We start from the raw sequence: 15,112 nt of genomic DNA, 5'->3' as shown, positions 1-15,112 counted from the left end.
AGTGCACTAACATTTGTATTCTACATATCCTTAGTACAATCACTAATAAGCTTATAGGTATATTATACTATAAATGAGAAACTGAAATCAGCATTGGTCATTTTATTGTATTTAACAGTAACCACTACTTCTTTAAAGTCATTGAAACAGATGATCAAAAGTATATTAATTTTTACGTGACAATTTTGCATTTTGAAAATGAAATTTATTCTCTAAACTTATACTTCAACTACAGGGAATTGCTTTAAGAAATCCTTTTTCACTCTCAGTAAATATATAAAATTCAAATTCAAGCAAATTTCAAAATTTCCCTGATACAGTCCCTGTCGTCTTTAAAATTATCTAAACACATGAACAAAATATATTAATCATTTATAGATGAAGCAAGGTGACAGTTTTGAATTTACAGAATGAAAGTTACTTTTTAAATCTATACTTCGAACTAGATACAAATTTGAGAAGAAAAAAAATAGTCATAAAGAGGTTGGTAAGAAGTTTGTACCAATCACCGGTTTTAATCAAAATAACAACCCCTTTATTTCTGGTCAGGCCGCTCAAAAAACGGCCAGTTGGCAACCCTATTTGGCCACTACAGATCCATTTAAAAAAAAACAGCCGGGTATAACGATTTTTTTTTATCTCGGTGTAAATGAATGAAAGATGTAGATGTCGTGGTCCTGAGAAAAAATGTCTAGGGCTTTCCAGGGCTTTGCTTTATCCCGTGAGATGAGCATGTGAATATGGGCTATGTTTAAATGGTGTTCGCCGTTACTCTCCCCATCCCTTTCCGGGTTGTGGGATATGAATCATCAGGGTTTCATACAATTGTACCGAAATTCCAGAGCATTCTTACCTTCTGCTGTTTAAAAAAAAAATGTGGCTCCGTAGTTGCCAAATGGTCACTAATTGGTGGTTGTGATCATGGAGGCTTTTTCTCAGGATCACAATATCTACAACATATCACGGTTTCAAGCAATTCCACCATAATAAAGAATACCGTTACCTTCAGTTCTTTTTTTTATAAAGTATTCCTGTAGTGGCCAAACGGCCGTTGATTGGTGGCTGCGCCTGTTGAGATTTTTTCAGGATTACAATACCTACAACATATCACGGTTTCAAGCAATTCCACCGAAATCCGGAATACCATTACCTTTAGCACTTAAAAAAAAAAAAAATGGTCCAGTAGTGGGCAAACGGTCAGTGATGGATGGTTTTACAAATTGAGACTTTTTCTCAGGATCATAATATCTACAACATATCACGGTTTCAAGCAATTCCACCGAAACCCAAAATAACGTTACCTTCTGCTGTTTTTAAAAAATTTGGCCCTGCAGTGGCCAAACGGTCAATGATGGGTGGTTGTACAAATTGAAAAACTTTTTCTCAGGATCACAATTTCTACAACATATAGTTTCAAGCAACTCCACCGAAATCCAGAATAACGTTACCTTCTGCTGTTTTCAAAAATGTGGGCAAACGGTCAATGATTGGTGGTTGTGCTTATTGAAACTTTTTCTCAGGATCACAACATCTACAGCATATCACAGTTTCAGTCATTTTAATCGAAATCCAGAATATCACTATTTTTGGCTACTTTCAAAAAAGTGGCCCTGTAGTGGCCAAACAATCAGTGATTGGTGGTTACGCCCATTAAGACTTTTTCTCAGGCTCACAATATCTACAACATATCAACGTTTCAGTCATTTTTACCGAAATCCAGAGTGTCGTTATTTTCAGCTGTTTCCAAAAATGTGCCCCTATAGTGGCCAAACGTTAGTGATTTGTTGTTGTACCCGTTGAGACTTTTTCTTCGGAACATCATATCTACAACATAGGCCTAATACGGTTTGAATCAATTCCATTGAAATCCAATTTCCGTAAGGATTGTGCGGAGAAATTTGTAATTTCGAAGGGGGCCATTGCCCCCTGCAACCCTTTTCTCGCAAAAGCTTCAAAACCCGTATTTCCTATTTTGAAGTTATCTTTGAATCGGAATAGTTTCGTTTCTTTTTAAGTGTCTCTTTTAATAACGAGAACCCATTTTTGAAAAAGGGCTCTTTGCCCCCTTAACCTATTTTCCGAAAGAAACAAAAAAAAAAAAAAAAAAAAATACGTGTTGATTTATTTTTGTTCTAGTATATATGTGCCAAGTTTGAAGAAAATTGGACGACGAGAAACCATTGTAAAGCTATCTCATTTACACTTTCACTTTTTGGACTTGACGGGTTTTTGCCCCAAAGTCTTCAATTATTGAAAAAATTTCTAAAATCTATAGAAAGAGACCTAAAAGTTACACTGACCTTAAAAAGGATATGCGTAAGGAGATAACGCACACTTACCTGTACAAAATACAAACACTCATCAGTCACATTGAAGAGTAGGAAAATTATTTGTTTAAGAGATCACTATTTGTGCTTTTTTTTTTTTTTTTTTTTTTTTTTTTAACTTAGTGCCAAATATTAATAATGGTTTAAAATAACATAAAGGCAACGGATGATATTCAAGTTAAGAAATATTATTATATACATTCACTAAGGAATATAAAAGCATCACGCTAACGGCTAACAGTTGTATCGTACTACTACAAATTTGTGTCATTTGAAAACGATACTGATACATCTGGTTATCATTTAGTGAGAAAGGTATTTCGTGACCAGTAGCTAAAATAGTTGCGAAAAGGACACAACTATATCCCACAATCTGTTGCGTTATATTGCTTTTTTTTTTTTTTTTTTTTTTTTTTTGTATAAGAGCTCACTTAGTTGAGCGACAGGTACTCCAGGTCTTGCTCTGTGGTACGACTCGTGAATTAGTTGCTTGACTATCTATAATTTTCACGTGTTTCATTTTTGAAAATGTGATTTTTTAAAACTACATTCATACCTGCTGCTATGATTTTAATGGGGTTTGAATCTATCGTAGTGACCTCGCCATCCTCGTTCCACGAGCGCCTAGTTTTTTCTAAAAGGCTAGTCACTAATCCACACCATTATTTTTTTATTTGCTTTTTCCTGTCCTTCCATGTCAACTCTTTTTTCTTCTTTGCTTCCTACGTGCTTATTCTAAAATTGTGAAAGCAGTGTTAACACTTTCACACGGACAGGCATCTGTTGAACGTGGTTTCTCGACAAATAAGAACATCATACCATTCGAAAGACGAGGACTGAATAAAGAAAACCATCAATGGGGCTACGAATGATTAAAGATGCAATGGGTAAAAATGTTAATTAAAAGCACTAATGAAATGTTAATGTACTACAAAGAAGAACATAAGTATCGTAAAGATATGAAGAGAAAAAAACAAAACTTTAGCAAGAAAGTGAGCATAAGATCACAGCGGAAAAGACAAAAGTGAGTGCCAAAAAAGGAGTGAAGGAAAACATGTGTGTTGAATTTCGTGAAGATGAAAAATTAATTTCAAAGGGAAACATTCTGCTTCAGAAAGCAATAAAGCATCGGCTCATGGATGATGTGTCAGCTGCATAAGCTCCGATTAAGGCTGGAACCAAAAGATTTAAAAATGCCACAACAAAGTTGTCGCAAAAGTAACACTGTACTAGTGTTTTACAGTTCATTATTGAACCTTTAAAATGTAAAAGTACCACAAGAATATTTCGTTTATTCAGTAAATCAAGTGATTTATTTCAATTTTTTTTCCAAAACAATACACCAGGTCTACTAAGTTTAAAAAGTAGTGTTATATATATAATTTTTTTCCGTGCTTCAGAGCATAATATTCTATTGTATAAACCAAACTGTCCTCTATATTTTTTATATTTTTTATTCTCCTGCTGGGAGGCCTGATTAACATCAAACAAACAATGTTATATTAAAGTAATAATTTTACACATTACTATATAAGCAAAGTATACACTCACATTGCTATGTAAGTTGGTAGGACTCAAATTATCCAGTAATTGAGCAGTATGTAGTCTGGATTCATAGTGGTAAGTGACTGCAGAAAGAAGTTGATTCAATGTTAAGCAAAGCAACAACTTTCTTTTGCTGTGATACATTTTATGTAGAATATCTTTAATGGCAGCTTAACAGCTAATGCGCTTCAAGATAAATTTGATACCTCATTAAAATCCACATTTAATAGCTGTATGATAGCAGTGAAACTTTAAACGAATTTCAGCTTTTGTATATTGAAGTATTTTTCTGGACTTTGTTTCCAAATATCTTCATTCCATTTTCCAGTCCATGAGTCAAGATAGTGGAGACGCTTCAATGCCTTCCTATCACACTGGAATGGAAAAAAACATTCAGTAATTCAAATTTCAATCAACGCGTTAATTAGTTTTCGGATGTCATGTGAGGAACCGTTATGTTTTGAAATTGATCCTTTTGTTACATGATTTCGAGTTTCGATGTGTCCGAATGATCCAACTGTTCCGTTTAGATACGTATGAAGAATGACTAGATAATTGTGAGAATGAATGTGTGTCTAATACGTAACAATGTTTTAAACTTTTTGAATTTGAATTGACGTTGAATTGAGTGATTTGAAGAGGGACAGTACTTCAGTATTCAAACACTGATCCTTGATTCCAAGGACAAGGATAGGAATCCTTTACAAAGTCAGTGAAATGTAATCTTATACTTTGGCAGCACTGCTTTGCCAACTTACGTATTTCCGTACTTGCATTTAGGATCACCTCCTTGAAAACTACTTTAGTCGGAAACTATAAATATTTGTAATATATGAATCAACGCTGTAGCAATGATTCTCCAGCAAAATCCTCAGTTATAAACAGGTAACACAGCCTATACTACCTTTTGACATTATTTCTTTGATGTTAACATTTGACGATATCTTTCGTGAGTTTTTCACTATTCTCCAATGTTTTTGCAAGCAGCTTGTGCATGGGTTTCTTGGGATTCTCCCGTTTCCTACCACTTTCTTCATTCCATTATTTCATTCAGTCATCACTGTCTCCAGTAGCGTGCACGGCATAACCGTTGGACCTAAATTGAAAGATTCTTTCAAATGGCTTTCACGAACGACAGAAAAAAAATACAGTACGTTAACCACAAAACCACACCAAGAAATAGTAAACGGAATTCATTTTAGCTATTTTTACATAACTCTGTCTTTCTGGATTGATTCTGTTATGGTTATTTCTTTTAATCTTTGTGATATTTTAGGGTTTGTAAGCTTAAAATATTTTGATATCAGAAATGTGTTGTATTAGTTTGTAAACTATTCCGCTCAATATATTCTATATAAAATTATTGAAAAATAAATTTTGTATTCTATCAAGACATTAGTAAGTCATTATAAATATTTTTGTACTGGATATTAGGATAGTCCTCTTTAGGACTACTTTCGTCTGAAAACATTATTTTGTTATCATATATTTTGCAATCTATTTATCAAAGCTGTAATAATCCGTCTTCTCAAACCATTCTTAAAGTTTGCAACACTGGTACGCGCTAAACGTATATTCTTTTACCGTTATGCAGTTATATACGTAATGTGACAAAGTGTCATTTGAAAATAGAAAAGATGAATACCGAGTTGGCAATACTGCATTATTAGTGTTGATGGTAATGCTTTTAGGTATCCTGTAACCCAGTTGACAATACAGCATTATTAATAGTGTTGAAAATTTCTTATGAATTACTTAAATACATTTGAAGTTATTTGAACATTGAACTTATCTTAAAATTTTACCATTGTTTGAGCTCACTTATCTCAAATCCCTCTTGTGTTAAACTTTATTATTTATTGGTCATTAGCAGCTACAACCTTGAAATATATAAAACCTTCGGAGGATTTATCTAAATCTGTTTTCATATTATGCACAACCCATTTTAAAATTAGGAATCATTCCTTGTAAGTGGAGTGGCTTTAACTTTATACTGACCTTGAGTTCCTTACTTCTTTGCTATAACTACCTACCTACCTACCTACCTACCTATGTCAAGATGTAAATCTGAATAAACATTTATGCTCCCACACCTAACCTAGCGATGTCATTTTGACTCAAACGCAGCCTTACCAATTTTGAACTTCTCATTATTCTAACCTGGGACGCTCAAGATGCTGAACGTGGAAGTTTTGACTTTTTCTTTTCATATTTTTCTTTCCAAACAATCATATCCTGATGTAAATCCTTTATATTATTATTATTATTATTATTATTATTATTATTATTATTTATTTATTTATTTATTTATTTATTTATTTATTTTATTTATATTTACAGGCTGCTGTTCGTTTAGCGAAAATGGTTGGGTATGTTAGTGCAGGAACTGTGGAATATTTATATGATACAGATGGAAATTTTTATTTTTTGGAGCTTAATCCCCGGCTCCAAGTAGAACACCCTTGTACAGAAATGGTAGCAGATGTGAATTTACCAGCTGCGCAGCTTCAGGTAAGGAGGCTTTAATTTTTATGATGTTATACACTAATCTTTTGCACATGAATCTCAGTAATGATGCAGCTGGGTATCGTTCTTGTAAGGAAGTTGGATACATATTTAATTGATATGAGCCCTGGCGAAGTAGAATTCGTCTCCCCCTTACACTCACCTTACCAAGGGTTAAAAAAAAAAAAAAAAAAAAAACACCTAAGAGAAGTAGCTTTTGCTGTTATGCTGCGGTGAATTTAGCTGCTTGGACAGACCATTGCAACAACCATAAGAATCATTATGTGTAAGAACTGTTTTCAAGAGGTTTATTTTGGACTTTTTGTTAAACTTGACATAACTACTATTGGCTGTATACAAAGCTACTTGGAGAACAGTTATGGAAATTTACAGCGTTTCATACTATCGAGAAGTAATAAAATTTCAGTACATTAGGAACTGTGTGTTTTTGAAATGTTTGAAATAGGTGACAGCATCAATTTCCACTAATAATTCTAAACTTGCGTAATTTTATTCTGCTTATGACCACATAAATAGTATTTTAATTTCGATGGTTTTACGGTAAAATATATATGCAAACTTTCATGGAAGTATTTTAATATTTAAAGGTCGCTCAACGCGCTCAAACTTGTAGCTACTTTTTCATTACTTAAGCATTACATGCGAAACTCGGCGTGTCAACCTGGATCAGCCCATCTCTTTCTCTTTGAGTTACAGTTTTCACACTTATAGTATATGACCTCCGGATGTATTCACGACGTATTGTAAAGTTTGGTGATGATATGTTTAGAGGGCTCATATATAGGGTGCGTGACAAATATATTACATTGGGTGCTTGTGACGTTATTTGACTACCGGAGTGGATGTTAAATTGACAAGGTGAGAAGAAAAAAGAGAAGAACGAGATAAGAAAGAGGAGACCAGGAAGAGAAAGTAAATGGATAGGCTTTCAGCAAATACCTCAACCAGGAATGATGATGATGATAGTGACAATTTATATGAGGCTTCTGATAATCGGGACGACTCAGATTATGCATAGTGGTTTTTATTTCTGGGAATGATGACACGAAACTATTAGGAGTGCCTGCTATTCCAAATGGAAGTGTTGCCTCCCAGTCGGAAGCTGTTTTGAAATTGCTGAAAAATTCTAATTTAACCACACGTGTGCACAACAGCATATAACACGGGGTCACAAAATGGAGCATGTATCCTGCTGGAACAGAAAATGCAGAAGGATCTGATCGGAGTCCCTTGCAGGCATCACATAATAGAACTAATTGTGGCGAGAGTGTTCGACATGGTTTTTGATGCTTTAATGGGTCCACACATAAAACTATTTCAACTTTTGTCTGAAGCATGGAACTCAATTGACAAGCTGAAGTTCGACACCGGAATCCAGGACCAAGTTGTTGCAGAGGTTTTGCCCTCAGTAAAGTATGAACTGATATCTTTCTTGAAGCAGCAACTATCAACCCAGATATGATTACAGAGAGGAGGCCGCGGTGGCTCAGTGGTAGAGCGTTCACCTCTGGTGCATGGGGTCCCGGGTCCAAACCCTGCTCCCGCCAAGTGAACTTTGTGGTGGACAAACACCGTGTGCGTGGGTTTTCCCGGGGTTCTCAGCCCATCTTCATTCCACCATTTCATTCATTTCTCATAATCACCGTCTCCTTTAGCCTAACCGGCATAACCGCGGGACGTAAAACTCAAAGATTTCATTTCATTTTCATGATTACAGAGAACCTTTTCAACATACTTTCATATTTCTTGGCGAAATTCTTCCAGAAGGTATCACATTGTACGTTCATGGAGCCTACCATCGTGTGAAATTGATTTATTGCCTGAAGATGTATCTTTTGTGGTCACAGTTTCACCTTACATCTCGTGGGCTGAACGGGCTTCGCGACTTCAACATATTTGTCGTCGCAGTATATTTGAAAGCATGGTATTCCTCTCTTGCGGTTTCAGCTTCAAGAAATGATCTGAATCTCTTAAGACGTATTCATTCCTACAAGAATGTTGATGCAAAAATTGCAGAAGCAGCAATACACAGTTTCTCACGACATCGGTGGTATTTGAGCGAATCACTTATTGGCCTCAGTTTCTTTCCTGAAGTTCTCGCAGCAATGAAGAAAGACATAGTTACAGCGTTATTTAGGGATGGAAGTGAAGAAGAAGAACTGGTGCACTTAAGACATGAGGAGACCACGAAGGATAAAGACCTTAGTGACTTTGTTTCTAGGAACACCAGGAAGCTGTTTGAAGCACTGGATATCTCAACGGATTTTTTATTAGAAAACCCTGAAACAAGGGACACGAACGATACTTTCCTTCAGGCTCAAGAGCGTGTGAAAGCTCTGAATGTAGTAAGTGATCTGGCAGAACGAGGAATTGCGTTGTTTCAAAACTTCAATGGAAAACTAAGCAATCAGGAAGATCAGGCCTAATTTCTTCTCCAAGTTGTAGATCATCACAAGAAATTTCCTAAATGCAAGTAAATTCATTCTCAGTCAAAACATTTTTCGGTTGTTGTGTTGAATGTACTTTCGCAAACTTAAATACTGAAAAAAATATACACTCGTGAAACATAAATATTACTAAAGGATGTTTCCAAAGATACTTTTGAATTTCGTAGTATTTATATGTGAATTTTCACATTTTAGTGGTTTTAAGTGAATTTATGGATGCGTTGAGCGACCACTAAATATTGTTTCATTGTTTCAAAATTTTTGTACTAAACATTAGAGATAAAAGAAATGAAATTTGACCCTGAGACCATTAAAAATGCAAAAGTGAATTTTCGTTGCCACCCTAATATATATATATATATATATATATATATATATATATATATATATATATATATATATATATATATATTATGAAATATAATGGAAATTCAGAAGGAGAATTAGCCTTCTCTGCGAATTTCTTAATATTGATCGATGGAGGTAAAGAATATGTTTAATGTTTTAATTTAAAATTGAATACTTCATGTTTTTGAAATTATAGTAATTACTACTTAATTTCTTAATGAATGAAAATTTTGAATTTAAGGTTACTTGTTTATAATTAACATATTAAAATACACTAACACACATACACATACGTATATATATATATATATATATATATATATATATATATATATATATATATATATATATATATATATACAGTGCGTTCCACGAATAACACTAAGGTCCACCTCCTGATGAAACCAAGGCAGATAGAAACATGAAACCTTTTGGAACCTTCAAGGGACATAAAAGGCAACATTATGCTGAGAAGGAGAATCCCCCACAAGGGGAGCTAAAGGGGGTTACTGGGGGTAACTCAAAAATTTTAAATAGCAACCCCCATCGTGTGGTACCTCGTTTGAAAGGTAATCACGAGTAAAGACCACTTGTGAAAATTGTAAGTCGCTAGCATGTCCGTAGCCAACATGGCAGCCATCCGTAAAGGACGGTCGAAGTGCGTTCAACGAATAACACTAAAGCTCGTCTCCAGAAGAAACGAAGGCAGATAGAAACATGAAACCTTTTGGAACCTTCAAGGAACTTAAAAGGCAACACTATGCTGAGAAGGAGAATCCCCCACAAGGGGGGCTAAAGGGGGTTACTGGGGGTAACTCAAAAATTTTGAATAGCAACCCCCATCGTGTGGTACCTCGCTGGAAAAGTAATCGCGTATAGAGACCAGACCGTGTCCACAACAAACTCTAAAGTCTAACGTAGGTCTAGTTCGGAACGAATGCACAATACACATACCACTATAACAGTATTGCAAATACAAAACATGCAAATTGAACTGAAACCGATAGAAAAGAGAGTACCATAATATTATTGAAAAATCTGAACCCTCCGAGGCTCGAACCCCGGACCGCACGTGTACTGAACCAACACTTTACCATTGCGCTACTGTCGAACTGCTACTCTTACGGACGAGGAGATGTAGTTCATGACGACGAGTTGCCCGTGGTGGTGCTTTGGTGTTGGACACACGTACTTTAGCAAAGCTACTCTGTTTACTCGTGCACCACTATCAGATGTTCTTTTCCGACCAACAGTGCGCTACAGTACAACCCGGAACAGTAGGTCTGAAGGACGTGTGTTTGTGCTGGTGCGTTTGACCATCCTATATTGCATACATAATGTGGTCTCTTGAACAAAGAATTGAAATTGTGTTACTCTTTGGTGCTACGAATCGTTCGTACAGTGCAACAGCACGATTGTTCAATGAACAAAATGTGCGCAACCCAATTAGTGTTTCTTCTGTACGCCATTTATTAATCAAATTCTTTACGACAGGCAATGTGACCAATGCCCCAAAGCCTCGAAACCCTAGTGTTGCTACGTAAGAAACACAGATACAAGTGTTGGCGGAGCTGAATGTGCATCCTCAACAGTCCATAACAACTGTGGCTCAAACGTGTGGTGTGTCAGGCAAACGACATACAGAATCTTAAAAAAACATACCTTCCATCCATACAAACTACATATGGTCCAGGAGTTAAGTGAACATGATCCCGATATGCGTATCGAGTTTTGTGAGCAGATGTGTGACAAACGTGTGCTGACAAACGTGTGTTTCAGCGATGAGAGTACGTTCTACTTGAATGGCAAGGTCAACAGGCATAACTGCGGATATTGGTGTGACACAAACCCTCATGTATTTCGTGAAGGCAACACTCAACACCCAGAGTCGCTGAATGTCTGGGCGGGTATCTTAGGTAATCACATAATCGGGTCCCTCTTCATCGATGGAATATTAACGGGTGAGAAGTACCTGGCGCTGCTGCAAGACTTTATTGCACCGTTGATTGTCGAGGCTATGGAAGAGAATCCGCAAGAATTTGGAGAGATTCCGCCCGTTTTTCAGCATGACGGCTGTCCTGCCCATTTTCACCGCCTTGTACGGGACTATTTAGATAGTGAGTTTCCCCGACTATGGATTGGTCGTCGCGGCACCATTGAATGGCCAGCCCGTTCGCCAGACCTTGCTCCACCCGACTTTTTTCTCTGGGGCTATTTGAAGACTATAGTGTTCCGCACGCAGCCGAACAGCATTGCGGAGTTGCACCAACGCATAGTTGATGCCTGTCATTCTATACCGGTAATGACTTTTACCCGTGTTCGAGAGGAGTTCGTCCAACGTTTACATTACTGCCAGGAAGTGGGCGGTGCACACTTCGAGCATCTCCTGCATTAATGAGGTATGTTCCAAATCATACTATGTTACTCTCTGCTTACAGGTTTGCAATGATTCTTCGACCGTCCTTTACGGATGGCCGCCATGTTGGCTACGGACATGCTAGCGACTTACAATTTTCACAAGTGGTCTTTACTCGTGATTACCTTTCAAACGAGGTACCACACGATGGGGGTTGCTATTTAAAATTTTTGAGTTACCCCCAGTAACCCCCTTTAGCCCCCCTTGTGGGGGATTCTCCTTCTCAGCATAATGTTGCCTTTTATGTCCCTTGAAGGTTCCAAAAGGTTTCATGTTTCTATCTGCCTTGGTTTCTTCAGGAGGTGGACCTTAGTGTTATTCGTGGAACGCACTGTATATATATATATATATATATATATACTGTATAATGTGTATGTAGATAGATAAAAATATTATACAACTAGATATGTATGCATTAAAAGAAAAATCCTGGTGATACAAGTAGATGATGAAGAAATGATCCCAGTAAATTCCTTCAAGTTGGAAATGTTTCGTATGTCAATGAAAAAATAGCACTGGTAGTGATCAGTCTTTGAAAAAGACGAAATTCGTTGGATTAATTTCTGACCCGTTAAGGCCCTATTCTACAACTGCTTCAAGTTCGAAAATTTTATTATTCCCCTTGTTTACCTTCATTTGTAATATTCCCGTGCAAACAACAGCTTCTGTGTGTTCCTTCACTCCTCTTATGTTCCACACCTTCATTCTCACCGTCGTGATTAATTCGAATGGGCAGAAAGGCGTGACTAACTAACCAAACTTATCATTATCAAAACGATGAACACGTATTTCAGACTTTGATCGCCTCTTATTTTGAAAACGCTCCTGCATACTCTATAAGTCATTACTTTTCAGAATGTATAGTATATCACATCGTCATTAAGAAATCATGTATAATAACTTCCTTGAAGTAATAAGTAAAAACTTGTTGTGACTCTTGTTGAAACTTTTGGATTGCGAGCGTAGCGATCAAGAACATTTTTAACAAATCTCTTTCTTTGGAAACCAACAACAATATTGACTTAATAGGGAACCTATATTTTTTCGGGGCGACGTGTTGTTTACTCATTATCAACACTTTTTCTTTCTTCTTGCTATAAGTACTCGGAGCAACCATTCCTTTCGCCCCTCCCTACGTACGGCTCTGAATACCTACCGAGTCAATCAATAACTTGTAGATGCTCTTGTTGGTGACTCTTCTGAATCACTCGTATTAAATTCAAGAGGGTAATACCAATCATTAATTCGGGAAAATTACGAATTTTGTTTAATTTGAAAGGAAGTTTGTAAGAGAATTTATTATTATGAAATATGCTGAAAACATCCTAAGAATCCCGGACAGCGAGATAGGAATGACAAGATATCAAACACATGATTGAAATAAACTCCTCTGTACACTACTTATATTAATTATTTTCAACATGAAATGTATCATCTTGTGAGAGTCTAATTTTAGTAATGGCGTTTGTATATCTTAAATATGCTCCCGTCTTTTGTAAAGTGTTTAATTGAATGTAAATTGAAATTTGGAAATAATTTGTCTGTGGTAGTTCATTTATAACTTTACCCAAGTGCGAAAACATAATAAACTGTCAGTTGATAATATAGTAACGATAACACGTTTAATAATAATAATAATAATAATAATAATAATAATAATAATAATAATAATAATAATAATAATAATAATAATAATAATAATAATAATAATAATAAGAAACATTTGGGGTCAATTATTGCATTATCATCACCAAGTACGGTACAGGTATCGAATTAGAAGATTCACGTCCAGGGTTGGAAGTGTATATTCAGGTTAAATGGCTTCATTTTTTCTTGTGTAGTAGAACTATTTTTCTTGTATATTAAAGTTATTGAGTTTATTATTATTATTATTATTATTATTATTATTATTATTATTATTATTATTATTATTATTATTATTATTATTATTTTTATTATTATTATATTTGTAGCAATAACGTTGTAGGGGTACCGGCATCAATATTTGATTTCTCATGAATGCTGTACACATTTTAGGTCACTTGAATTAAAGTGGGTAGAAAGTATCCAGAAAGTTATGTATAAGTAACGTAGGCAAAACAAGGTTGGAGGAAGGAATTGTCAAGAAGAAGCAACGAAGTATCTGACTGTACTTTGGGGAGTGATTCAGTACTATGTAGTCGTGCTTTAATTTTCACTATTCTATTTTTTGAAACAATCTTCTGCCATTCACTTTAATTAGCAAAGCGGAATTTGATTTGCCGCCTCTGTGCCTGTTCCACGACTACTTCGTGAAGTAAATTCAAACTTAATGACAGTTGTCATGTACTCCTAGTGTTGTAAAATTTCCGCAAATTTTAAACAGCCGATTGTTATTATTATTTATTGAAAAATTTAGGTAGAGTAAGTTCTATTTGTATATCATTTCGCTCAGTTTACAGCATTTAATGGACTTCAAATGTTAATATATCTTCCTGCTTCAATACGGTAATTATGATTGATACAATAATATGCTTGTACCCGATAATAATGGATTTGAAGATAAAAATAATGATCTTAATAACTTATAGAATTATTGGCTGACTCATTACTAGATCTCCGAAACTATTTAGAGTAGAACCTTGACATTTTGCAGAATTAATACCCATACCTCAGTTTATAGTTAAGATATGAGTTTGCGAGATTCAAATCCTAAAGCGGCGGAAAAGAAAAAGGGACTTGAACATTTTTATGGCGTTTTCAAGGTCTCCGAAATTATTGAGACTAAAACTTTGAAAACTTGTAAAAATGATATCCTTGTATCCTTAGCTGCAAATAAGTCGTGTTTTAGCAAGCTGCAACTCGTAAAGGCGGAAGGTGGATGTCTTGAAAGTTTTCTTGTTCATCAGATCTCCGAAGAATTAGGCGTAGAACTGAAATTTTGTATAAATATTACCCATGTGCCCTAGGCTGACAATAAAATGGAGTTTCCCGAAATGTGACCTTTAAGAGAAGAAACAGGGCGAAAGTTTACGTAACTGCAGTAAAGTCGAACTAGCATCAATAAATTTTTTGGAACTACAAAAAATTTGTGTATCTTTTCCAAATATTTTTCATAAATTTTATTCTTCCCATGCAAAGAATGGGCATTATTCTAGTTATTTTATAATTTGGACTACAAGTAAAAATCATTATCGTTTTGCCCGCCAAATAACTTGCGGATACAAAAGTAGTAATAATCAAATGTAAATATCGTCCGTGTCTTAATAATAAAGAACAAAGCACGCTCATGCTCAGTATCATCACTTTCCATTCAGAGATAATTAACTTGAAACAGTACAATGGGTTAATGTTTTCATTTTATGTATTGCATACTGTCATGTAAAATAATAAAGAAATAGAGAGATGTGCCTTAGGGTATTTGGGATTTTATTTAAACGTCAATAAATTCAGTGTCCAATTTACATCTTTTCCTAGATAAATAAACTTTGAGTTACTTGTTAAGCTGCTGAAAAATTTACGTA

The 15,112-nt window shown here is 35.4% G+C and overlaps 1 protein-coding gene across 1 annotated transcript in view; it reads left to right on the top strand.

Moving 5' to 3' along the window:
• Nucleotides 1-15,112, top strand: part of ACC (acetyl-CoA carboxylase) — a 776,633-nt gene that overhangs the window by 199,090 nt on the left and 562,431 nt on the right. The window contains exon 7 of the mRNA XM_081728639.1: nucleotides 6,213-6,383. Within this exon, the coding sequence (XP_081584765.1) occupies nucleotides 6,213-6,383 (171 nt within the window). The remainder of the gene's footprint in view (nucleotides 1-6,212; nucleotides 6,384-15,112) is intronic.

The sequence above is a fragment of the Thermobia domestica genome, chromosome 10 (assembly GCF_964235325.1).
Source record: "Thermobia domestica chromosome 10, izTheDome1.hap1.1, whole genome shotgun sequence".
Classification (NCBI taxonomy): Eukaryota; Metazoa; Arthropoda; class Insecta; order Zygentoma; family Lepismatidae; genus Thermobia; species Thermobia domestica.
The sequence above is the reverse complement of the archived record's forward strand: the minus strand, read 5'-3'. Positions and strand labels throughout refer to the sequence as shown.